Source organism: Carettochelys insculpta, chromosome 3 (genome assembly GCF_033958435.1).
Source record: "Carettochelys insculpta isolate YL-2023 chromosome 3, ASM3395843v1, whole genome shotgun sequence".
NCBI lineage: Eukaryota > Metazoa > Chordata > Testudines > Carettochelyidae > Carettochelys > Carettochelys insculpta.
In genome coordinates this window covers 6603416-6630857 of record NC_134139.1, presented here as the reverse complement: position 1 = coordinate 6630857, position 27442 = coordinate 6603416, and the positions used below count along the sequence as shown (strand labels likewise).

Below are 27442 nucleotides of genomic sequence, written 5' to 3'. Positions count from 1 at the left end.
ATAGTCTTGATCAATTTGGTTTTTCTTTCTTCAATAAAATAATAGTTTCATTGGTTACTTTAATAGCAATGTTATACACAGTGCTTTTTTTGGGGGGGGCGGGGGGGAAAAATAGAGGAGCCAGTACTCAGCTGGCTTCCCATGGCCTCCTCCTAGCTCCTTTCACAGCTGGGGCTGCTGGTGTGCTGGTACTCAGTACTGGCACGTACCAGCACACACAAAAGAAAACCAAAACCAAACCAAACCAGTACAAAACAAAACCAAAAAATGAAATAAAATAAAACCCAACAACACTGGTTACACCATTCAAACTTTCATGCAATTTTTATCTCACTCAAAACGTTGTAGCCTGCTCTCTCACACACAAAATTTCTGCAATTTTAGTTTTGCTGTGAAAAGGAAAAAAGTGCTTATAGCTAAAATTTTGCTTATGAAAATTCCTAACTGTGAATTAATAGTTACAAAAATGCTTATCTGCATATTTACGCTGTTCTGGAGTCTAGTTACCCTTTTAGTCTGAACATTATTCACATCTGTGTTATCCATTTTTCTTATGTTCACTTCTTAACACCACTATTTTAAATGGATACTTATTAAAAATTGTGGCAGTTCAACAACTGTGAATTTACCCTACAGCCAGTTCCTGTCAGTGTCTGTTTCTGGATCACCAGGGCGCACCTGGCTTGAACAGAGTGACGTTAGACTCAGATTCTATTTTCTACCATGCCACTCTTGATCATCTTCTTTAGTTTTACCTCCCTAAGGCTGTTTAATTGCAATTGCAGGATTATTGTGGAATGTTTTAACATTCATCTTTCTCTCATTTATGAAAACTGTCAGGGATGCTTTGCATACTGATCATTGTCTCTAACGCATTATACAAAGCAATAACCATAAAGCGAGGCACAGTGTTTGTTATCCTATTACCAGCAATTTTGTTGTTTAGCAGGAAGTTTCCACAAAAATAATAGTCACAAATAGCCCATGTAATTTTTCTGGTGAAAGCCTTTTACTGTTCCAAGAGGTATTTTTAAAAATATTATTATATGCAATGGCCCAGATCCTGTTTTTCACCTGAGCTGTTCTTGTGCATGTCCTTCATACTGGCACAGATCTAGACCCTGCCTCTAATTTATGTCCAGCTGTCCTCAGGGCCAAGAGATTGTGTTGGCATAATCAGTATGTAGAGGTGCCCAAGATGCATCTTCTTTCAGCCAGACTTCCTATGCTGGGCATTAGGAGAGTGGCGGCTTGGAACGGCACTGTTATTGCTCTGCCACCTGAGGACTCTTCTAAAGTGAAAGAATCCTCTGAGGGCTGAACCCACCGTGCTTGGCTATTGTGCCCAGCCAGAGCAGGGCAAAGCGTGAACAGTATGCCCTAAGATGGGAGCCAATAACAATTCTGGTAAAAAACGATTCCCCTAAAACACAGAATTGGGGGTTCTGTCATTTCAGTTTTTAATTAACTGATAAATTTAAGCACATGATGTGTGCTGCATTATGTGTGCAATCATACACATACACATATAAAATTCTTAATCCTTGGCTTCACAGATCCTGCCAGAAACAGAAAATTAGATACAGTAACACTCCTCTGTTTTCTTTGGCTGTGTCCACACATCAGTGTTATTTCAGAATAAGATATTCCAGAAGGGATTTTCCAAAATAGCTTATTTTGAAATAGTGCGTTTACACACAAAATATATATCGAAATAGCACTCAGCTATTTCAAAATAGATTGTCCACACTGATGTGGAATTGCATTTAAGGCCACCCTCTGGGTAGGACTGGGCCCCACTATTTCAAAATAGCCCCTATTCCCTGTCTACACAGCCCCTATTCCAAAATATATATTCCTCATTGAATGAGGTTTACAGAATTCAAAATAAGATGTCCACTATTTCAAAATTACTTTGAAATAGCAGTTTTGCTGTGTAAATGTAAATGTTCACAAAATTATTTCGGAATAGCAGGCCTTATTCTGAAATAATTTTTCTGCATAGACGCATGCTTTCTGACCAATGACTTGCTTGGTTACAATTCCTATGTCCAAAAGGAGTCAGACTCACAGGGGCAGCAGTTCTTGAGTAATCAGATACTTCATGGCATTGCTATTCAGAGTCTCAGTTAACACTTACCAGTTATATGTGCTGTATATTTAAAAGGTTCCATGTCCCACTGGAGCAGAGATCAGTCAACTTGTGACTAACAGGGAAGTCATACACAGATGTAAACAAAGATATACTGGTGATGTTCCTGCCAATCTTTTTAATTTCTCTGATGACCACAACTGCTTAAAGGCAGAGCACTGGCTAAAAGAAAACTTTATCAATTCACAAGGTAAGGATTTTAGTAAACACGTGCATATTTACATAAATGAATTTAGGCTTATTGGTTCTCCACTTCATATATATAATTAGTGCCTAATTAATTCTAACAAAATCTTTCATCTGCCATGCTTTGTTTCCCAGATTAATTTACAATTTGTTGTTTTTGGATATCCAACATATTTTGCTAGAAAAAATGGCTTGAGATTACTTAATTATCTATAATTATTGTATGACACAAAGTGAATACCCTAAAAGCAAAGCCTGGCTAGAATTATTAATTAAATAATTAAATAATAATTTAATTAGTAAACATGTTTTGCAATTATATAGGAAGATATCTAGATCTGAAAAGTACTATAGAAAAAAGAAGTCTAAATTAGCATGGATATATTTTCAAATGCTATTGTGTCTGTGTTGAGTATCATCTTTAGTTACAGCCCGACAGACAGAATTGCCTGTATACTGTATTTTCTGTTAAACTTAAATTTGACTAAAATATACCTTACATTTTCTTTGAAAGCCTTTTAAAATTTCACATACCTGGTGCGGAGTTCTATGTGCATTCAACAGAATATATGTGGGATCATCTTGCTTTCCTCTACAGAAAAAGAAGTAAAATGAGCTCACATTGTAGCATTTCTGAGTTTCTAATCAGAATTAATATAGATCTAAGAGAAGGAAATTTACCTGCAGTGATAGGTACCGTAGCTGATAAATACAGCTGGAGTTCCTTAAAGAAGTAATCTAGCTTTCATCTACTCACTTTCAGTTGAGAGCCTCTTCTGTTTTGTGTCTGTCTTTATGCTTCTACACACTTTTTCCTATGTCCCTGTCCCCTCTGCCTTCTCCCTCTCACTGCCATTATTATGTCTCCTCCACTCATATTCCTTATAGATTTTGTTCTTTTATACCCCATCTCGGCAGTATATAAGATACCTTCTCTCTGAGGGGAAAAATTCCATTTTTCAACAGCTAACATATTCAGGAGACTGATAAGTGGTTATATCAGGGTAAATTTGGGAGCAGAAGACTTGCAAAGATTTGCCAGCTGATGTGGACACCTATCAACTGTCTTCAGGCCACCTGTCACTTTCACCTAGCTGCCTGCAGCTTGTGGGCATCTTTGATTTAATCTTATTTTTGTTTTCCATTTTGGGAACTTTTCCAGAACCTTGTTATCTTTAAGAGACAGCCATATGCTGAGTCATGCATTTCCTTTATTTACACATGGTTATTATAATTTTTGTTAATCAGATTTCCAATCTAAGCTATTGCTTCATTTTAAACTTTTTGAGAATTCAGAGAATACTGGAGGTTAAAAAAATTATATTAAACCACAGCTGAGAAAAAATTGATTAGCAATGGCATGGTTCATTTGTTCTTGTTTTCAACATAGAGCATATGCACTTCATTTTTCCAGTTCAGAAATATAACTTTTATTTCTTTGTACCATGTATAGATTATATGATGCATCATCCTAACCCCAGTTCTTTTCGTGCTTCTTCCTATCTAATGCATGGTACTGCTTGTATTTCAGCTATCCACTAACTTCACCTAATAAGGTTCCTTTTGTGGTTTCCAATCAAGTGTACCAGACAGAAGCTTTGATGCTTCTCATCTAGTGCAAATCGTTATAGTTCACTGAAGTCAATGCTATGCCAATTTACACTAGGTGAGAATCTAAATCAGTTATCATTTGTTACTTACTTAAAATCCCACGTCTCAAACCTGTTACTAAAAGATGGGATTGGAGGATTGGGCCCCAGATATTGTAAGATGCTCTGGAAGTGATTATGAAATTACTAACCAAATACGGGTTTAACCTGTCTGGTCCAGCACTCTTAGGACCTGATTGATACTAAACAGTTTGCCGAACCATGAGAGGTCAATATTGTCTAGCACGTTACCACCACTTCCACTGCTTACTGGGCTTTTAGAAGACGTTAGTTATGTCTATTCTAGCCCCGACCTTTCAAAAGGGGGATGCTAATGAGACACTTCAGGATATGTTAATGAGGTGCTGCCATGAATGTACAGCACCTCATTAGCAAAATGGAGGCCGCGGTGATTTGAAAGTGCCACTTTCAAATCGTGCGCTGCCCACGTAGATGAGATCCTTTGAAAAGGACTCCCCCCCCACCGGACTTTGAAAGCCCCTTTTCCTATTTGGTTTTAGGAATAAGGGGCTTCTGAAGTCTGGGGGGTCCTTTCAAAAGGCCCCCATCTACGTTGGTGGCACGCGATTTGAAAGCAGCACTTTGGAATCACCACGGTGAACATTATGCTAATGAGGCACTGCATATTCATGACAGCTCTTCATTAACATATCCTGAAGTGTCTCATTAGTGTCCCCCTTTCGAAAAGCTCATGTAGACATTGCCATTTAGCAGTAAATTGGAGTTAAATAACAGCACAGAACACTGAAAGCCAGGACTGGTGGCTGCAAACAAACTTAATTGGGCCATGGGAAATTTGGCTGCCCCCATGATAAGTGGTCATCCAGCTATCTAAAATCATGCCAGATTACAGATGTTGCTGGATGAGAGAGTTCTGGAGAAAGAGGTTCAACCTTTATAACAAAGTTTCATTTTCAAATACATTCCATGCCTGGTTTGCTGAGAAAATTGCTTCTTATCTTTTGAACTCTTGGCTAGGTTGAACAAAACAAAACATTTTTCCTGTAAGAGTATATAAGGTCACAGAGGCCAGATTTGAAAAGGCATGCCTAGTGGGGCTTTTGAAAATTCCTAGCCATGCAAAAACTAACTCCTGTTTAAATTAATGGGAGATAACCTGACAATTTTGCCAAAATCTTTCTAGGCACCTGTCTGTAGTTTTAGTCACCTAAATACTTTTGAAATTGTGGCTCATAGTTGTCTCTTTGTGATCTGTGGCAGCTGGGAGGTTTCATCTTATTCACAAAATAATGCCATCTACAATACTAATATCATAAAAGAACAACAGAAAACAGTTATCGAGTTCCATTCTGCTTTAAAGTGTGTTTCTGTCCTAATACAAAACTTCGTAACAATGCTATTGTAGAATTCTATATTCGCTGCATCTCTCTGGTTTCCACATCAGGTATGCTTCATTTGTAAGTAACAAGATATTTGTGTGTGAATGCTAACTGACCCTGATAGCGGGTCTGCATGGAGTTTACACAAGTTTATGAGAGGGCCTAATTTGCCCTTTCCATTCCTCTATTACTGGTGACAAAAAGAAGCCCATGCTGATTCTTGGATCATTGTGAGTTTGTAGGAATCTCAGTGTGTGGGGAAAGAAACATCCTTGTATTTGCAAACTGAGAATATTTGATATGGAGCCCAGGAAGGTCCAATAAATAGGGAACTTTTTAGTGCATAACATTACTTTAGTAATTAGTCACAATTATAGTTGTAACTACAGGTTGAACCTCTCTCATCCAGCACCCTTGGGACCAGATCAGTGCCAGATGAGAGAATTTGACAGACCATCAGAGGTCAATATCCTCTAGCACGTTATTAACACTTCCCCTGCTTACTGGGCTCTTAGAAGACATTTTAGGGGTAAATTTAGAGCTAAATAACTGCACAGTACGCAGAGAGCCAGGTCTGGTGGTTTGAAACAAATTTAATTGGACTGCGAGAAACTTGGCCATTCCTGTGATAAGTGGTCATCCGGCTAACCAAACAAATTTGTGAGTCAGGCTCTGAAGTAACCTTGGGCTCCATTGAGGACACAAAAACAAACAGAAAACACCTCTCTGAGAAATCATTTGGATGAGACATCTGTGCTGGAAGTGCTATTGCTGTCTTCCTTTCTGCCAAAGAATCTTCAGAGGCTGGGACCACTGGTGCCGAGCAGGATTTAATGAATAATGAGGATGCCAGCCAAGAGGATGGAGTAAATCATGCTGAACACTCTGGAGCAACTGGGGACAGTGCCAGTGAATTTGGTGCCCTGATATGATGTAATAAATGTGTCTTCACATTTCTGTGCCCCTTATTACCCAGCACTGGGGACAAATGTGGTGTTGAGAAACCAGCTTGCAGTCTAAGTTCTCAGTCTTCAGATTGCAGGGGTCCCTGACTGCTCCAATGGATTTTTGTAGTCTCATTCTGCTTCTTTATTGCTCCTAACTCAATGTCATGTCTCTAGGGTCTGTAGCGGTGGAAGGATGAGCCACTTTTTTTGATCCATGTAGACCCTGCTGGTGTGCTTTAACACAGTGATGTTTTAAAGGGTACTACATTAAAGTGCAGCAGGGTGGGTACCTTTGGTGTGTCTGAACCAAGTAATGTGGTTCATGGTGCACATTAGAAACCACATTCCTGTTCAGCTCATAACCCCCTGTGTAGACAAGCGCTTAATGGTATGCTAAGTTCTTCACCCAAACAGTAGAGACACACATCAAAGATGTCTGTCAGAGAGATAATCCCCCTAGTGTAGAGGCATGACGTGAAACCAGGTCAAAGGCCTGTCATAGGCCCTGTGCTGATCTTGTCTCTCCTCCTCATATTTATTGCCACTGGCTAAATGAAACAGTAACAATTACAGCTAGCTATAAACAAATTAAGAAGAAACTACACAGTGTTTTTCACTGCGTAGGGATGTTTGAAGGAACTGAGTGGAGGTTAGGGTCTTTACCCCTTTCATGTCCTCAGGAGAAGGGGGTGTGAAGGCATACATAGCATGTATGCGACACCTGCTGGCCACAGCCAGTGAAAATGTTATAGTGTCCTGTGCTGGGGGAAGAGACAATGTAAGTAGGACCCACTTGCACAGAACATCTCAACAAACCACTGTTACTGTACAGTAAGTAAACATTCTTTTTATGGGTAAATCCAGCAACTGAATGCAATGTAACCCATTATAACTCTAATTGAAATTCATTTGCTATTACCTTTCCACAGAAATAAAAAAGTGGGAGGGTTGTAAAGAACAAAACTTCTCTAATGGTCCAAAATGGATCAATTATTTTCCTCTTAAGGTAAAGACAGTTTACTGCCTTATTAAAAGCATGTTTGTAGAAATGCTGTAGCATTAAAATTCCAGTGCATGAATCAGCCAACAGAGCTCCTGTAGCTCTGTCTAATAGGAATGGAACTTAATTTTTCCAAGCAGAAAGCATTTAGGTCATGCTGGGGTCACAGAAACCTTGTGTTTCCACTCATAGGAAATTATGAGAATGCTCTGCAGCGGAACGTAGGCATGTAATATTATATGATAAAGTACTGCAATGGTCTTTATTTATTATTCTTGTTTTTCCACTGAATATTATTATATTATTATGTTTACTCACAGATAAATTTTCATGCCGTTAAATAATAAAAACATCTTGAGTAATTACTGTCTGGCTGTCTGATGGACATAATTTTAGTCTCTAATGAATATCTGTAATTCCTACAGTCTGAGCACTGTAATCTAAATTTTCTAATATTGTAATAAGCGGAAATCTTAAATCGTTGATTTAACTGAGGTCAGTAAAGGAACAATGTTTTCCTTAATCAAATGTATTTGCATTTAATGTTACTATATAAAACTGATTTTTATTTCTTCTTGAGAAACCCAGTGCTTAATTCTGATCTTGCATATTTGTAAATGTGAACATCTATTACAGTGGCTGACATTCCCTCTGAAAATGTTGGCCTACCAACTTGCTAGCATCTGTGGTCTTCTTGGAATTGTATGCTTTAGAGTGAGAAAGAAAATGTTGTTGACGTGGTTGTCAGTGAGTATTGCTCACTCTTGTTTTCTTGTCACTCCATCCTTCTCAACTTTTAATGTTTTTCACCTCCCCACAAATTAAAACAATTCTTAATGAAACATAGAACATGTCAGCATCAGCAAACCCACGTTCTTTACTTGCATTACTAATAATGCTTTAGATTTATTAGAACTGAAAATCAAAACTCGTATTTCATCATTTTTTCTGTTTATTTGTTCTTTCCGTTGCATTTTGCTTGGACCGTGAAAATGATGGTTCAGTCTCACTTTTTAACTTCTCATTCTGGTCTTGTATACAAGCACAATGTTGCTGTTTCGAGTCCACAAGTCGGTGTCGTAGCAAAAAAGACGAGAAAATAAATAGTTACCATGGCTTAACAAGAGTATTTTACAATCTATACTGGAAGTAAAATTTCCCATTATCTGTAATGGGCAAATAAATGTTAAGCTTAGAAAGGTGATGCAGTCTCTTGCTACTTACTGTCATAATCTCAGAATTGCACATGAACTTGTTCCTTTCCATTGATCCTTTATGTCATCAGCAAAAAACAGTTTCCCATCATTCTTGAGAGTCCATATTGATGGTGAAATACTTTTGCATTCTCATAAAACTATGAAGAAATGTATTTATTTGGCATATCAAAGAAACTGTGTAAACAATGTAATATAACATTAAAATTGAAAGGGCTTCCATAATCTGTTAGACACCCTGACATTAATATTCTTTGGAGCTGGGCTTGGTATAGTAATCCCCTCTTAGCCTCCATTACAGCACTGTGTAAGTGTCAGCATCACAAGCTTCAGTTATAAACAGTTTAGTCTATGGAATAATAAGATTTAGAGTGTAGGGATTCTCTTACCGCCAGTAACACCTAACTGGTACATCCATCCTGACACTGACATGGAACTGTATACGAGAGTCATTCCAGTCATTCACTCACCTCCTCAGATAATCACAGTGCTCCATGCAAAAACACAGCACTCCTGATCAGTCCACCAAAATACACAGGAAAAAAAATCCTACCAGAAGGCATGATCAAGACAATTGTGCGTAGAGACAGAGTTATGGGGTCAAACTCTAGTCTCACAGTTATGCACCCCCAGTGTTGCCAATGCCATCCTTTCTGTGTATTTCCAATGTAATCCCTTATTGCACTGGTTTTCAATTTGCGATCTGGAGCTCCACTGACTGTGCTGAGAGGGGCTGCAAAAAGTTGTCATTACCATAGGATAGTGGTTTTCAACCTGTGGTCCATGGAGCCAGGGGGCAGGGTGTCCATTAGAGACTAAGTCTAAGATTTCCAAACTGGTCCACACCTCCCTCTGAAATTTAGTAGGGGACCTGCAAATGCAAAAAGGTTGAAAACCATTGCATTGTTGGAATGGCTGCATTGTTTCAAGCCTCAAATTTCCTTTCATTGCATGCATTTCCTATAGATTTTTGTTGAACACCAGTTCATGGTCCAGTTCTCTGTGCACAGTGAGGATTCAAGGCACTTCTGCTCCACCATACCCCTCTTCTCATATCATGCCAAATCCCCACTATGGTGGCCAGAAATCTCACTCTGAAGGAAGAGGTTGGACAAGTTCGGATGGGGTTGGGTCTTTCTCATTACAGTCCCGTGGATGGGATCTGAAAAGATTACACGCTCGAGCTATGTTACTTTCTCTCCATATTGTTGTTCTGGGCTTCTGAAGTCCTCTGCAGCCCATTGGTTCCCTCTGACGGCATCGCTCAAATAGAGCGGTATTGCCAAGGAGCTGGGACAGGGATCTGCACTAGGAGCCAGAGCTGATACAGAGACTCTAGACCTCCCTATGGTTGCCCAGGCCTCTTGCATATCTCTAGAGATCTGCCATGTTTGAAGCTCCACCTCATATTTCACACAAGGGGAGAGGCCCTTACCCCTCTCCCACTGATGGGACAAGGAGCTGATATCTCTGTGAAGGATTCCCCTGGATAATTTTTTTCGTGCAGTCTAGTCCTGCAGCTCTTATTACAAGAGGGGACAGTTCAGACCCATTTCTGTGTAATTTTCAAAATTTAAAAAAAAGTTTTTCTGTTAAAGTGGCGTTTTTATATTGGACAGAGAAATCAGATTGTGGTTTTGATCTTGTGTCTTTAATGTGTGCTTTAAATAGGCAAGATGGGGAAGGAATGGCAAGGCACAAGATTTTTGAGATTTTCAGTCTGCAGAGTTTCAAGTTCTGGGTCATAATGCATGTCATGCTTTTGTAATAAGTGCTTGCCCACTTTATGGGATGTTTTGCACAAATTCTTCACTAAATTATCTTAGCTACTGTTGCTACATGGCATTGTTTGCTTCATAGCATCAGATCAGTAAGAGGGTCAAAGAAAGCAATTCTGTATTATCATCGTTTGAGTTAGACTGATAGAGTTCTTGGCATGTGTCTTAGAATTTTTCTTCCTTTTGTCCCCTAGGGAATGTCATTGTCTATGGGAATACCATTGACGTTTATTCCACAGCACAAACCCTCCTGTCTCTTGGAATTCATGGTTCTCGCATACATCTTGTGCAACCTCCACTTAGCTCAAATGTAACTTGCCTTAACAACAACGCAATTGAAAAAGCTGTTAAAGAAGCACTGTCAAAGAATGATGTGTGTGTCTATTGTGATAGTACACTGGCACAGTGGAATGAAGGTGACCACCCAGATCCTATAACATGTGCTTCTTTTACGACTAATACAAGACCATTCAAACTGCAATGTTCAGTAAGTATATATTTTTTATTTATTTTGTCCAGCTGCAGAGATAATCTGACCAAGCTATTTACTGGTATGTTTGGCTAGATTTCACTATATCTGGAAGATTTAGGGTTTTATTAATTTATGGCTGTTGTTCTTTTTAAATCCACATAAAACATTTCAGATTTCTAAACAGATTTGTATTATAAACTGTTTAAAGTGACAGATATACAAATTACTATTCGCTGTTAATGATAGTTTTACTATTTTTTCAAAATCATTCTTAAAATGCTTCTATTGTTTTAATACCTATAGTACTCCTACCTACAATGATCTAAATATGATTAGGAAACTGAATTCAAATCAAATTGTGAGATTGTAGTGTTAATACTGATAGGCATAACATTTAACATACTCTTATTCTAACTATTCCATGTAGAATTTTTCTTTACCAGGACAAAATATGTATCAACCCTCTAAATTAAGGACTGCAATTAAAATACAATATTGGCACTTTTTTTGTCAGTCATTTAGTAGTTACTCATCAGTTGGCTTTGTTGTCTGACTAAGCCTTGCTTATGTAAGTAAAAGATTCAGGATATGCACTGACAGACACCCACGTGAGCATCTTGACACGTCTTTGCTTTGCATGTGTTCCCCATATGTGTAGTAAGTTTATTACCAAGTTGGAGGGGCGGCCTTCCATGAGGTTCCTAACAATAAATTTCCCTTCACATTCTGTGCTCTTTGAATCTATAAAGCCCTTCCTTCTCTCCAAATATTCCCTGAAACCCTTCCTTTTCTCTTCCTAGCAACTTCCTAATTTCTCCTCCTCCTTACCATCCTTATAAACCCTTCATTCTTCCTTCCCTATCCCTTATCCTTCCTTCCTCCCCTACCCAAGCTCTTAGCCTGCTCTACACCCAACATCCTCATTTTCCCTCCATCTCCTTCCTGCTGTGTCATTCTCTCTTCCTTCCTCCCCTCAAATGGCCCTGTTGCTCCATCATTCACACTATTCACCTGTTCTAGAGTCTCCCTTACAGTTTGTTCCTCCAACACCTTTGCCTCCCACCAGCTCCCCCCTCACAATCAGCTTGCCATAGTCACTTCTCACGTCCATGCTTTTCTGCCCCCAAAGATGGGGAAAGGCGTACTCCTGTAGTTTCTGTGGATGTCAGGGACTATAGCTCCTCTCCTGCTGTTCCTGCCTCATCCCTGTTTGGCAAGGATCTACTCTGCACTCTAATTTTAGACCCACCATTGTCAGGTTGTCTTTGGTAACAGTGGCTATGTCTACACTAGCTCCCAACTTCAAAGGGAACATGGTAAGTAGGGTGTCAGGAAATTACTAATCAAGTGCTGTGGTGCATACGCAGCACTTCTTTAAGCTAATTCTCCCCCCGCGGCAACTTCGAAGTGCTGGCTTGCATGTAGCCGCGGCTAACCCGCCGGTACTTGGAAGTGCCTGCGCTACTTCAGAGTTCCTTTACACCTGGGGACTTTGAAGTTCCCGGGTGACTTCAAAGTCCCCAGGAGTAAAGGGACTTCAAAGTAGCCCAGGCACTTTGAAGTACCAGCAGGTTAGCCACGGCTACACGCAAGCCAGCACTTCAAAGTTCACCGCTTCAAAGTTTGCCGGGGGAGGGGGGGGGGAGAATTAGCTTAATGAAGTGCTGCATATGCACTGCAGCACTTCATTAGTAATCTCCCGACACCCTACTTACCATGTTCCCTTTGAAGTTGGGAGCTAGTGCAGACACAGCCACTGTGTTAAATGTTTTGGTGTATGAAGAAACATAAATACATCATAGCAACTCCTGTTTCCTTTAGCAGTGCCGGGATGACAAACTCCATGCTCCCTTCATTTCCCTCTTCCATTGCATCCTCCATGTTGTCTTTCATGCCTCACCTCCCCATGTGCATGGAATATTTTCTCCCAATCTTAAGGCCAAGTCACAACCCTCTTCTCAATAACATTCTTTCAGAAATCTCATTTCTAGCATGTTGAATCGTAACAGAGAGAAAGAAAGCCATGCTAGTCTATATACTATGAAAACAAAAAGCAGTCAAGTAGCACTTTAAAGACTAACAAAATAATTTATTAGGTGAGCTTTCATGGGAAAGCCCCCAAAAGCTCACCTAAAAATTATTTTGTTAGTCTTTAAAGTGCTACTTGACAGCTTTTTTTGTTTTCATTTCTAGCATGTCACCTATGTTAAAAACTCTGGGACAATCAAGATGTGTTCATATTTTAATTGTGTAACTGTTTAGTCTTCTTAGGCCACGTCTAGATTCAGTCCAGCTGCTGGCAGCATGAGGCAAATGAGGGTTCACAAAATTGCAAATGGCCTCTCATTTGCGTATTCATATGACTCATTTGCATGTTCACAGCAGAAAGCAAGCACTGTGGGCATGGTTCTGCTGGCAAAAACCCACTCTGTTGCCAGACCCTTATCCCTGAAAAACTAACGTACAAATATTAAAATATAGTACACCAAGATAACCAGAAAATAGAAAATTTAGAATACTCATAGCTTAATAAATCTCAGCTCTTGGGGTCCCTTTTTAATTTTAATTTCAAAATTTAATCAATAGACCACATCAGGATATACTGTACAAATCTCATTATATTTTGTTCTGGAGTTTGTAAAATAAGTCACAGAACCTATTTATTGTAGTAGACAGTGACTAATGTATTATGACCTACATTTATTGCATCTTTTCTAGGCATTTTTTAACTTTTCCAACAAGGGAGTGGATTATGAAACCTTCAAGGCGATTAATGATGCATGTCTGGTTTATGATGGGAGACTTGTGATTGATACCAACTTCCATACTAATGATGTTACTATCAGAGCAGCTGGTCCTTTAACTAAGTTTTCCAATATCTATTATGCAAATGAATGGACACATACTAATTTCAGTTCAAAAGAGGTTGGTTTCCAGCTTGCTGCAGCTATGCTGAATCTCTTTGATCCAACCCTTGAGCCACTTTCCGAGCCACCAGAAGATCTGGATAGATTGATCCCTATGTACAAGGGATGTAAAATTCAAGGTGTGTCAGAAACAAATTCTTCTGTTTGTTACACTACTATTTTTTTCAGTACTTCTGTACCACAAAATGCCATGGTATGGTATGAATTACATCAGTGATTGTTGGAAGCTTTTATGTAAGTAATATTATGTAATACATTGTTGATCTGTGGGAAATTTTATGCTATACCCATGAGCTAATGAGTACATGAAATAGGTTTAATGCAACTCTATTTAAAGTTAGCCATGTTAGTGAAAGAAGACTCCATGTCCTCACATTTTGTCACTACCATCAAACTTGTTCTCTGTTCCATTTGTTTACTGTTAATTCTTAACCTCTATCTTTAGACTCACTTCTTGATTATAAAGGTGTGCTCAGCTAAACACTGTTAGATGAGAACATGTAGTGCAGCTAATTAGATCACTTTGCTTGTAACAATGCATCCTAGTTTTTAGCTTACAGTGCTTGAAACCTTTCAATTCCCCACTCCCTAACTGGCAGTTTACACCTTTGGCCAAATGAATTTTCTGACAATTCCATACTGGTGATACTGTTAGCAACAAACTCCTATAAAAAACTTAGTTTCTATATGTCCGTGATTTATCCTTATCCTTATTAGGGACTGAGGCAACAAGTTCAATAAACTTTCATCTTTTTCTCAAATCTTTGTCCCGAAGGAGTCAGTTTTGATACTGAAATCCCACAGTACCGATTCCCAGTAATACATAGAAGGTTAGATTTTGGTCCATCTCTGCACATCCTGGTTTGGTCCCAAAACAGAAGTATCAGAATATGCCAATTCTTATGTTAGTTCGCATTGAGACAAATCATGGAATGTTGTTATTTTTAAAAAGCTTAGTCTTGTGAGACTGACAAAATAAAGTTCATCAGAAACAAACTGGGAATCTGACATTTTAAAGTGACAAGATATCACATTCCTCCACCCCACTTTAAAGAACTTCAAAAACATATATAAATTATCATGTACACAGATAACAATTAAAAAAATTCTATAATCCAATTAAAAATTGCAGGTGGACTACCTCAGACTCTTAAATAGCAACAGATTAGTTTTCCTAGGAATAGCAACTCAATGGCTAAACAATGTATAAATTCAGGTGCTCCACCGTGTTCATACATTTTGGTGGTAACAGGGTGGGGTAGCAGTGTCCTGAACAACAACAACAGTTGATAACATGGAATCAGTTGGACATTGAACCCAAGTTTCTTCTGCTAAGTCATCAAAATTAGTGGTTTTAACTGAAGATAATTTGATCAGAGGAACAGAAATTTGTACTGGAATAGTTCCAGATTCTGATGTTTGCTGTGGGCTGCAGCTGATTCATATGTTGATTCATAGAGTTTCACTGGATAATTTCCCCTCAAGCAAACCCAGTCCCATGCATTTTACAAGAGCTCCAGGTACCCATTTCATTTCAAAGCCAAAGTTTTGAGTCCACACTAATTCTCATACTTCAAAAGAAATGACAACAAGTCTCATGTAATTGATCAGTAGCTTGGGATTCATCTGAGTAGGGTGCACCATCAGGATGCAAAGATCTCTTTAAAGAAAAAGTTGCAGTAGATAAGTCCTGGATAGCAGCATGTTGAGCATTTCTGTATACAAGAATGAAGGGTCTGATGTCTGCTAATGACTCAAAATAGACTTGCTGTCTCACAAGGAAAGCCAATGTGTCTGAGTAAAATGTTTCACTAGCCCATTTGTAGCAGGATGGTGTGAATGGAATGTATGCGATAATCCCATTTGAAGCTAGAAACCTCTGAAATTCTCCAGAACACACTTGAGGTCCACTGGTGCTCACCAACTGTAATGATAAACCAGGTTGATTAAATGAAGTATGAAGATGTCCAATGGTCTTGGCAGCTGTAACAGAAGTCATTCTGAAAACTAGTGGCTGTTTCAAAAAGGCATCAACTAGAGCCAAAAGCATGTAACCACAGTAAAGCCTATGTGGCTATGTATCCAAGGAGTTTGAGGCCAAAACAAAGGATATAGATAATCTGGGCCAGGATCATGATGAATTTGCGGGCACACAGTGTAGTATTTGATCTTCTTCCCAATGTCTTTGTTGCTCCCTGGCCAGCAGAGTTGAACTATAGTCTTCCTCTATACAACACCAAAATTATCTTTGTGACAACCTAAAGCCTGAGTTTGAAGTGATTACGGAAAGATCATACATACTCCCCATTTGATGCAACCATGGTTTACATATAATTCTCATTGAGTTGACATGAATTGTGTAAACTGGGGATTCTTATGATCCAAAACTACATCCTTTCTTACCATTCATTTCACAAGAGAAAGCACATCATCCTTAGCTGTTTTTTCGCTCAATCATAGGTAGCCAATCTAATAAATTGAGATAAATCACTCTGTTGGAACTATCTCTGGGTTGAGAAGAGCATGAGCAAGGCATGCATGACAGGCTATCATCACTGCCATGCTGAGTATCTTTACAAAGCTGAATAGTATAGGAATAAACTGAAAGTAGCAATGCCCATTGCATATGAGGAGAAGCTAATGACAGCATTCCATGTTTCAATGCAAAACTTGAAAGTAACAGCCATTGATTAGAAGCAAAAAGCCCACCAACAGCAATTCTGAGCAGGAGTCTATGGGCCCCCTGCATCCCTCCCTCAGCTGGTGCCAAGAAGCTCCATCCCTGACTGGGAGACCCTCCCCAAAAGGAGCCTTCAGATGGCCCAGCCACATCCCCTACTGACTGGGATTAACCCCATGGCAGCTGCACCGTGCCTCCCTCTCTTCCCCAAGACCCAACCTGTTTGCTCATTGGAAAGCTGCAGCAGTGTCTCTTGATTAAAAGAGGGTTTTGATATGCCCCATGTGGGGTCTATGGCCAAGTAACCCCACTCCAGAACCTGTCTGGGGCATATCAAATGCTTCTTTCAACCAAGAGATGCTTTTTGGCAGAGCTACCATGGCAGTGACTGGGGGCCACAGGCCCTTTAAATTTCCTCCAGGACAAGGGCAATTGCGCCCTTTGCCCTCTCGTGTTGGTGGGCCTGGTCATCAAGTCAAATGCCTACCATACAATACGTATGGAACTTCTGAATTCTGGAGATAACGCTGAGAGCTTCTTGCTCTGTTTGCATATAGCTCTTCTCAGAGGTGGTGAATATTTGGGAAGCCATTAGTTTTTTCCATGCTATTAGAAAAAAATGTGTGAAAGAATGTACCCATTGCTTAAGATGAAGCATCACAAAACACTTGCAAGGGTGGCAAGGCATTAAAGTGAATAAGAACTTGTGTCAACAACTTCTTTGTGCAGTTAAAACAGTTAAAGTAGCAGTCACCGTCTTTAGCCTGTTTTAATGTTTGTTTGTCAATGTTCATGTGATGGTGTGAATACCAGATTGTCAGATTAGCCAGACGTTTACCATAATAATTAAGCAGTCCTAAGAATAAATGTAACTAGGCCACATTCTCTGGCACTGGCACCTGAAGAAAAATCTTTACTAGTGATATAGTTAAGCTCATAGTGTGTTTAATGTATTCAAATGAAAAATTCATGTCTCTGTTTATGTAATCCATAGTCTTCCAAACGTTGCCAGATAGGATCCAAATTCAAAAGATAATCCTTTCCTGTAACAAGAGTGTCATCCAAAAAGCACTGAACTTCATTCTCTTCCTTCAGAAACTCATCCCTGTCTTTGTGGAACAGGTCATGTGCCCGAGTGATAGTGAAAGGCAATCTGTTGCAGCAAAATAAGCCTTCTTGTATATTATTTGTAAAATATTTGTGAAATGCCAGATCAATCTCCATTTCTAGATGTGCCTTGAGGAAACCCAATGTACTCAAATTGTGTCTCCAGCTAAGAATACCAAACAAATTTTCAAAATAAGATAGTGGATTCAGGACTGCAAATAAAACCAAATTTACTATCACATTGAAATCTCCACAGATGTGGAGGGAGCCATCTTTCTTTATCACTCGTATGATAGGTGTGGCCTAGTCACACTTTAAAATAGGTGACAAGAATCCAGTTTTCACTAAACTGTCCAAATCAGCTTGTACCGAGACTTTTTGGAGCACAAGGCACAACTCTGGCCTTCTGATGTTTTGGCTGACTGCCAGACTTAACACTAAGCTTCACTGACATATTAATGTTAATGACATATTAATGAACATATTAATGTTCAAATTCTTTCACAGAAACTATGGCATATATGTTCATTATTTCTTGGAGACTTTCAGGAGCTTTCACAGTCACCTTGATCTCAGTTCAATTCACCTTGAGCTTCTTGAGTCAGATAATGGTGGATACTTTGCCTTGCTTACTTACAAGGCTGAAACGACTGATTGTACATCTAGTAGAGCTTTCACCTGGAGTATGCTTTCTGGGACTAACTTTTCATTGGTGCAAAGACTTGAGACAAATTCCAGTGGAAAGGAAATAGCAAACCTGTGAGACAGCAGCTCCACTTTTAAGCTTCATCCTTGTATGAGCGTCCTCAATGAAGGATGTGACCCAGATGCCATCTATGACTCCAACTTCTGATAGCAAGTGTTGTGCTAGATATTGATTAGTGTCATTAGAGTCCTTGCCTTTTTACACATTATGAATTCCAAGCTTAGGTCCTTTTCTTAGGTTCATTCTTCACTGGTGTCTTCTTGGATGGATGTTCCTTTGTGCTGCAGATCAATGAACTGTGCAACAGTTGATGGCAACATGTCCCTTCTTTTGGTTCTTCTTAAAAATGACCTGCTGTGCCCAGCAAACCTTCTCAGTATGTGTATTTTATCCACAACAGCCACACAGAATTGCCTTATGTTCCTGTAATCCCCTGTCTTGCTGACTGAGGAGTTGAAATTTTTGGCTCATACTGAATTCCAGATCATCCTTCTCTAGTGGCTTCCTTGGCAATCGCTAGATCAGTAGCTTTACTGAATGTAAGCACTTGTACAGTCATTATTTTTTCCAAATCTGGGCATTGCATAAGCCAGAGATAGACATAATGTTTGTGTCATCAATGGGCAGGATAAAAATGTCCCTGCATTGCTCCAGTCATTGTGGCATATGAGGATGTTCCAGACCCATCACTGTCAGCAAGACTGAAACATCTTCTGCACCTGGAACAGAGTTGGAAGTTAGAAATTGCTCAAAATGTTTGAGGTGTATCATCGAGGGTTTTCATCAAACTAACCAATGTTGCCAGAGAAGTTGCCATTTCCGTGCTCTCCTCTTAGACATCATGTCATCCAGGAGGTCTTCACTTCCACAGGAAAGTTTTTTCTTCTTTTTCCTTTTTTTTTTTTTTTAATGAATGCTGTCTGGGCTTGATCTTGATCTGGTTGCCAAGTGCCTACACTGCAGAATTCTTCCTTTGGCTGCAGTTGGCTTCCTGCCAGTGGCTGAAGGCCTCAATGTAGAAAAAATGTGTCTTCCTACTTGCTTGCACAGCCAAGATAGCTGCTTGTTTCCCCACCACTGCTCTGTTTGAACAACTCTGGCAGCTCAGCAGCAATGGCACAGACCTGGTCCTTTGTTCTAGTTCTAATTACCTATTTCATCCTCCTTAGCTGGCTTGTTCCAGCTATGCCTGAAGCAGAATGCAGCAGCAGTCTGCCACTTTGTCTCTAGGGGAAGATTTTTCCTTTAGATCTTACCTGCTTACCTTTTCTTCTTCTTGTTAAGGCAGTGGGAGCACTGGACACTTGTTGGAAAGAAGATCCTCTTAAGAATTATTTTATATTTTGACCCAGCAGAGAAAGAGGTAGACACAGAGGGTGCTCATAGAAAAACAGATGCCTGCTATGATGGCAGCTTTATCATTCTGGCAAAAAAAAATGGAAGCTAACATGAAAGTGAGGCCACTGGGAAGGGAGAAATCCAGTGTCTAAACCTTTAAAGAGACAGGATATCACACTATATATGCATAAATCCTTTGCTTTTTCTGTGCATATTTGTGCATGAGTGTGCATGTTCTTTGCAAGAGTTAAATGCTGCATAGGTAATTGAAAATGTTTCCTTTAAGATCCATCATCCCTAGTTTGTCTTTAGCTGCATACTACATATTACCAGTTGCCAAAAGAAATATAAACAATATATTCTTTGTTAATAGTAGAGCAGATTATGATGTCACTTACAGGGTTACAAATCTGGAATAATTCAATTAAATCAGTAGCTATATTCCATTTTAACACCAATATAATTGGCCCCGTGTGACTATTGCACTGAAATACACAAAAATGCAAAAGATACACCATATAATACAAAAGATACACCATATAAATATTATCAAAAAAGCAACATTCTCTCTCTCTCTCTCTCTCTCTCTCGCTGTCTCTCAGGAATTGTTTGCTAAATAACATATGACTTGCGGGAGGCAGTTGGTTTTTTCTATGGGTGAATAAATACACTGTGATTTACAACATTAACAAAGATATTAATCTTAGCTGTTTTGTCTGTGGTAGGAGGTGTTCTTCCTGGAGGTTATAATTACTTGCATATTTCAAAGCCAGGAATCCCTACACGCTTGGATGTACAAATTGCACAGCCTAATTATGTGAGTATTGCTACTGAATTTTCTTTGCTTTGGCCTTGTTTTGGGAATGCATTTATTTAGGACATTATGCAAGTACCATGTGCTTGAATAGCAATGGACTTACGTACGCAGTTAAAAACTTTCCTGAGTCAGGGCTTTTATTAATAGATCCATGAACTATGTTTCTTTATTGCCATTATCTTTAAGGCACTTTCGGGTTTTCATTTGCCAGAAGTCTAAGATTACAGTTATACCACAAATCTACATATTTTATAGATGTGCATCGGTTTATCTGTCCATCCATCTGCAAGGCCATTTGTTCAATAACTCCACCTGAACAGTAAGAGCTAGGACCACCACATTTGGCATGCAGCTTCCTTTTATGATAACTTAAAGCAAGATCAGGTTTTGGTTGTGCCAGGATAATGGGAAGTGTACATGGAATGTGATTGTTTCATATTAAATGGAAAGTGAGGGGTATGAGATCAGGGACAGTAAAACTCACCCATGACCATAGGGGTGGGGGTGCAAGCACTAGTGACAGTTTTGCTCACAAATGATGACAGGGATTTAGCAAGCAAGCTAGTGATCACTTGCTGTCTGGCAGCATGGCCCCACCTTCCCAGCCTGCCCTGGGGAGCATCTGCCAGCTGTCTCATGGCTCTGCCTTATATGGCTCCGGACGACCCCAGGAGAAGCCAGTGACTGTTGTGCTTCCTCCCGCTACTCCAGGGACCAGCCAACAGGTGCGATGCTTGTCCCCCTCTGGCTGACCTCCCCGGAGAAACCATCCGGCTAGGTGCAAAGCCTGCCCCCCAACACACACCTTGGGCCAGCCATGGGGAGCACCAGTGTGTGGCCTTTATGGTTCCCATCGGCACTGGGAGAAGCCAGCGCTGTCACACTTGCCTCCCCGCACCTGCCCTGGGTAGCAGCCAGTGAGCGGGATTTGTAGCTTTCCCCCCTTCCCAGGCCAATCCCACGGAGAAGCTGGAGTGTGGGCTGCACAGTCCTTCCCCCTCATCCTGGATCTGGTCAATGCTGGGTAAGTGTACAAGTAGAATATACACACAGACACATCTGTGCAAGGCCTTTACCTACGGCCAACAGAACCCCCATAGCTTTTCATTGGCTTTTTTGTTCTCTGAGTTTGGAGATCTTTAATAAGAACAGAGTTCAAAGGACGGTTATTGACTTAGAAGAAGCCATGAAAATTAAACCCTGTCTTTTTAGGTTCTGGTGCTAGATCTTGGAGGAACCTTATAACAGCCCTTTTGGGAAATAGAGGAGGCCTGTTAAGGAGTGGCTTCTCTGCTCTCAATACTGAAAGCATTATTAGAACTCCTTCATTCTACCTTTTGACTTGTTCACAGTCTTCGTAAAAGGGAGCATCTTTTAAAACCTTCTGAGCACTTCATGCACATCATCAAAGAACATACTGCAGAACGAAATGAGAAAAACTAGCAAAATATATTAGCAGAGTGCTGTGGGAATAACAGAGCTTGCTGTAACCTAGCAACTAATTTTACAAAACTAGAACATGAGCACAGCTCAAAATATACCTGTGAAATATTTGGCCACGACATTGAAATATGAGATTTAAAATGTACAATTACCTCTTGTCCATTCATCCAGTAGCTGGCTGATTTGTCTTAGCTAGCAATTCTCAAACTGTGGGTCAGGACCCCAAAGTGGGTTATGAATCCTTTTGAATGGAGTCCCCAGGGTAGTCTTAGACTTGCTGGGGCCCAACGCTGAAGCCCAAGGGCTGGGGACCCAGAGGGCTGGGAGTTCCAGAAAAATGTAGTAAGAGACAGTCTTTGCCATGAGGCACTTTGATATAAATAGATCAAACAGACAACATCTGGGAAGGACAGTGGATGAGTAATTTAGCCAAATTCACATGGCATGTCAGTAGTAGAGCTGGGAGTAGGGCCAGGTTTCCCCATCCCAATAGAGTGCCGTATCCATTGGCCCACACTATCTCTTGGTAATTTAAAAGGCTGTCCTGCAGGCTTCTATCTCACAAAATTCTAGGAAAATAGAAACAACAAACCTCCTCTGCCGTCTAGAAGGAAAAGAGAGTTCAATAAGTAAACCCTCATTTGTATCCTTTTGGGGACAGATCCTCAGCTTGCACAAATCTGCATAGTATCACCCTTTTCAATACAGCTATGTTGATTTATAGAAGCTGAAGATTTGGCTTTGTAACTTTAGGAGCAGCTCTAGCATTGCAGGCTTGGAGGCTGTAGAAAAACCTATACAGATGCAGCACCTGACTGGATGAATATTGTGAAAGAATTGCATGAATAGATTGTAACTACCCTTGCAGTTGATTAAAATGAAGTATCATTTTTAAATACTGTAGGTGGTAAATACAATTTAACTCTATAACCTTGAATGGGTAAATGTGCAATATGCAATTCTGTAGTACAGCTGTATCAATGTAATAATAATAAACAGTGATTTACCAAAGAGAATATTATTAATGTGGTCTAATGTTTATATGAGGTCACTTTTATCTAGGGCGAATAGCAATTCCAAATCAACTTCAGCCAAAAACAAAACAAAGCAAAACAAAAAAGGGAAAAAAAACCCTCTTGTATCAAGGTTGTTGCACAAGCAAATTACAGCGGAAAACCAAAATCCTTTATTAAGAGATATTTGCTCAATGCACCTGTTCTAACCTTTACCTTCTTTTGTAATTCAGTACATTTATGTGCTATTTAATTATGTTAATAGGCTGCACTTTGTACCTTTTCTTGCACTATTAGAAATGTTAAATGTGTTTCATTTAATTTCTGTTAGGTTACTGGCTTGGCTATTCTTGCATCATAATCGTAGTTTTAAAAATCCTCTTTCCTTGTGTTTCTTTAAACTGTTTTTAATATTAAAGTAAATTAAAAAGCTTAAGTCTGGATCTTCCAATTGATAGCAAGCAGGCAGACCTCTGTAGCTATAAAGATCCCACTGACTTCATAAGGGTGCCACAGTCTAGATCAGGAAAACTGCCATTTTTAGACTCCATTCTGACTCACAAGAAAGAAGAGGTTGCAAATCTGAAAAGTTGATGGCAGTTTGGTGAAACTGAGCACGAGAAGATAGATTTCATGGTATTAAGGAAAGGAAGGCGTGAGAGCAGCAGATTAAGGACAGCTGTCATCAAAAAAGCAGACTTTAACAAATTTACAGATCTGACGGGTGAGGTGCCCTGGGAAGAAAATCTACAGTAGAAAGTTATTCAGAAGATCCGTTAGTTTCTCAAAGATACATTATTAAAGACGCAACAGTAAGCTATCCTGTTGCAAAAGAAAGATGGAGTGAATAGTAAGAAGCCAATGTGGCTCCATCAAGAAGTCTTTAATGATCTGAAGATCAAAAAGGAGCGCTACAAATATTGGAAATCTGGACAGATTGCTGAAGAGTTCAAAGGAATGGCAGGGACAAAATCAAAAAGTCTAAGTCATGAAATCAGAAAAGCTCAGGCACACCTAGCAACAGGCATGTAAAAGTCAATAAGACATTCTATAAAAATATTAGCAACAAGAGAAAAGAAAAGTTTGGTTATTTTACTTAATGGGGAAGGAGAGAGTAGATGACATCAAGAACGTTAATTTGTTTAATGCCTGTTTTGCTTCAGTCTTCTCTAAAAAGGGGGAAGGAATGAAAACTAAAATAAGGCACGAGCAAGTTAAAATATTTGGAATGGTTAGAGGAATTCAAGTTAACAGGCCTGAAGAAATTGATTTTAGGATACTTATGGAACCAGTGGAAGCAATCTTGGATTAATTTTTAGACCCCGGGGAGAATGAGGCACGTCTATACTTACCTGAAGATAGACGCTCTGGAGATTGATCTTCCATGGTTCAATTTATTGTGCCCAGTAGGAATGTGTAATATACTTGGACTGGCAGAGATGCGTTGGATGGCATCAGGAGAGATAAGCAGTTGCGAAGTCATTTGGTCAGGAAATGAAACGAAGCATGAAGCAGGAGTTGTCTTCCTTCTTAGCAAAACAGCTAGAAGAGCATTAGTAGGATACAAACCAGTGAGTGTAAGAATGATGGTAGTGAGATTCGAAGCAAAACCGTTCAACATCTCAGTCATTCAGGTGTATGCGTCCACATTGGACAGTATGGAGGAAGAGATTGGGCTATTCTATAAAGACTTGACAAAGACAGCGAAGGAGATACTGAAGAAAGATATGTTGATCATTGTAGGAGATTGGAACATGAAGGTTGGAACAGATAACAAAGGTTGAGAGAGAATCATGGGAAAGTTTGGATATGGAGAAAGAAACAAACGAGGTGAGAAACTACTAGAGTTTGCTACAGAGCATGAGATGGTGATCTGCAACATGAGATTCCAACAAAAGGACTGTAGGCAGTGGACATGGTGATCAAATGATGGGAAGTCCAAGAACATGATAGATATGATTTTGATAAGAAGAAGATGGGTAACATCAGCATAACAGTACCGAACTTTCCAAGGAGCGAATATAGGCTCAGACCACAGTCTAGTGATCGCACCCACCAAGATAAAACTCGAAAGAAAGTGTAAGACAGTTTAAGAAAAGAAGAGATATGGCGAGGCTATGTGAGGAAGAAACAGGGGATGCATACAGAGCAGTACTCGAAGAGAAGATTAAGAATATAATCACAGAGAAAGACCTAGATAAGAGAGTCGCAGGGATAGCCACCATTATAGAAGAGGCAGTTGAGCAGACTGTTTCAGAAGAAGAGAAGATCAATAAGTGGATTACTCAGAAGACACTGAAGTTGGTTCAAGAGAAGGGAGCACTGAAGATCAGAAGAGATGTTTCTGAGTTGGTGGAATAGCAATATAAGGTGAAATGCAATGAGGTAAGGAAAGCAGCCAGAAAGGATAAGGAGAAATGGCTAGAGGAGCAATGTGAAGGTATAGAGAGGCATTACAGTGAATGTAAGACCAGGGAGGTGTATAAGACGATGAGGAATATTAATAGGAAATGGCAAGTAAAGCAGATGGCGATCAAAGATGAGAACAAAGAAGTGCTCGTGAATAAGGAGAAGATTGTGCGGTGGTGGACGAGATATTGCACCTATCTATACAAAGCACAGTTGGACTGAGTGTCTCAGAGAGACTGATTGAAGAACTGAAAGAGATATCTCCGCCAAGCATCAAGAGCAAGACCGATATTTCTAAGGAGGAGGTAGAAAAAGCAGTGAAACGACTAAAGAACAACAAGAGCTCTGGAAATGACAAGATCATGGGAAAGGTGATCAAATATGGCGGAGAAAGCATGATTCAGTAAATACACCGACTATGTAATATAGCATGGAAAGAAGGGAAAGCACCTAAGGAAATGGAGAAGATCTGTGCTAGTGACAATACACAGGAAAGGAAGTGCATTGAAGTGAAAGAACTACAGAACAATTGACCTAACGAGTCATCTGGGTAAGGTGCTGACGATCATACTGACTGAGAGACTAAAGCCGTGTCTACACGTGCATGCTACTTCGAAGTAGCGGCACTAACTTCGAAATAGCGCCCGTCACGGCTACACGTGTTGGGCGCTATTTCGATGTTAACATCGACGTTAGGCGGCGAGACGTCGAAGACACTAACCCCATGAGGGGATGGGAATAGCGCCCTACTTCAACGTTCAACGTCGAAGTAGGGACTGTGTAGTTGTTGCGCGTCCCGCAACTTCGAAATTGTGGGGTCCGCCATGGCGGCCATCAGCTGAGGGGTTGGGAGACGCTCTCTCTCCAGCCCCTGCGGGGCTCTATGGTCACTGTGTGCAGCAGCCCTTAGCCCAGGGCTTCTGGCTGCTGCTGCCACAGCTGGGGATCCATGCTGCATGCACAGGGTCTGCAACCAGTTGTCGGCTCTGTGGATCTTGTGTTGTTTAGCGCAACTGTGTCTGGGAGGGGCCCTTTAAGGGAGCGGCTTGCTGTTGAGTCCGCCCTATGACCCTGTCTGCAGCTGTGCCTGGCACCCTTATTTTGATGTGTGCTACTTTGGCGTGTAGACGTTCCCTCGCTGCGCCTATTTTGATGTGGTGCTACGCAACGTCGATGTTGAACATCGATGTTGCCAGCCCTGGAGGACGTGTAGATGTTATTCATCGAAATAGCCTATTTTGGTGTCGCCACATCGAAATAGGCTACTTCGATGTAGCTTCACGTGTAGACGTAGCCTAAGATTGCAGATAGAAGAACATATAGCAGATGAGCAAGCAGGGTTCAGAAAAGATAGAAGTAACACCGCAGATACTGGCATGAAGACTAATAATGGAGAAAGCTCAACGAAAGAACAAGAACGTATAGACTTGCTTCATCGATTTTCAAAAGGCATTTGACAGTATAGATCAGAAAGTGACTTGGGGGGTGTTGGAGTCATATAGAGTGGTTAGCAGACTGATACGGTTGTTGAAGGATATCAATGGCAATGCAGAGGCAGCAGTAAGAACATGCAGGGAGGTGGGAAGTTGGTTTAAAACAAGTAGAGGTATGAGACAAGGAGATCCAATATCGCCAAGTATCTTCACTGCACATCTGGAGAGAGCGATGGACAAGATCAAGGAAGAGATAGAAGGGATATCTGTGCACAGGAAAAGAATTAACAACTTGAGGTTTGCAGATGATATAGTTATTGAGGAAGATGAAGAGAAGCTAGCGAAAATGGTGCAGGTGCTAAGCGAAGAAGGGAAGCAGAACAGACTGATTATGAACATCAATAAAACAAAAACAATGGTATTTGGAGATAAGGAAATAGGAAGGAAGATCAGCGTTGATGGTATTGAACTAGAAAATGTAGAGAAATTCACATATCTGGGAAGCAACATAACATATGATCTAGACTGTAAGAAGGAAATAGCGACTAGAACAGCGAAAGCAAGAGCAAGTTTGAAGGAGATGGATAATATCTGAAAAAGCAAAGCAATTAGCTTAGGAATGAAGCTGAGCATCTTGAAAACGTGTATTCAGCAGCATGTTGTATGGATGTGAGACATGGGTGATAACGAAAGATTCAAAAAGAAGAATATTGGCGTTCGAAAGGAGTTGTTGCAGAAAGAATAGGAGAATAGGATGGATGCAGAAGGTCACCAATGAGGAATTATATAGAAAGATACAGCCAAAAGAGA

General features: G+C 40.1%; 1 protein-coding gene across 1 annotated transcript in view; it reads left to right on the top strand.

The window, feature by feature from the left end:
- The window catches only part of CFAP61 (cilia and flagella associated protein 61), a 253647-nt gene that overhangs the window by 180738 nt on the left and 45467 nt on the right, over nucleotides 1-27442 (top strand). The window contains exons 22-25 of the mRNA XM_074988390.1: nucleotides 2168-2342; nucleotides 10482-10774; nucleotides 13478-13805; nucleotides 20243-20334. Of these exons, the coding sequence (XP_074844491.1) occupies nucleotides 2168-2342; nucleotides 10482-10774; nucleotides 13478-13805; nucleotides 20243-20334 (888 nt within the window). The remainder of the gene's footprint in view (nucleotides 1-2167; nucleotides 2343-10481; nucleotides 10775-13477; nucleotides 13806-20242; nucleotides 20335-27442) is intronic.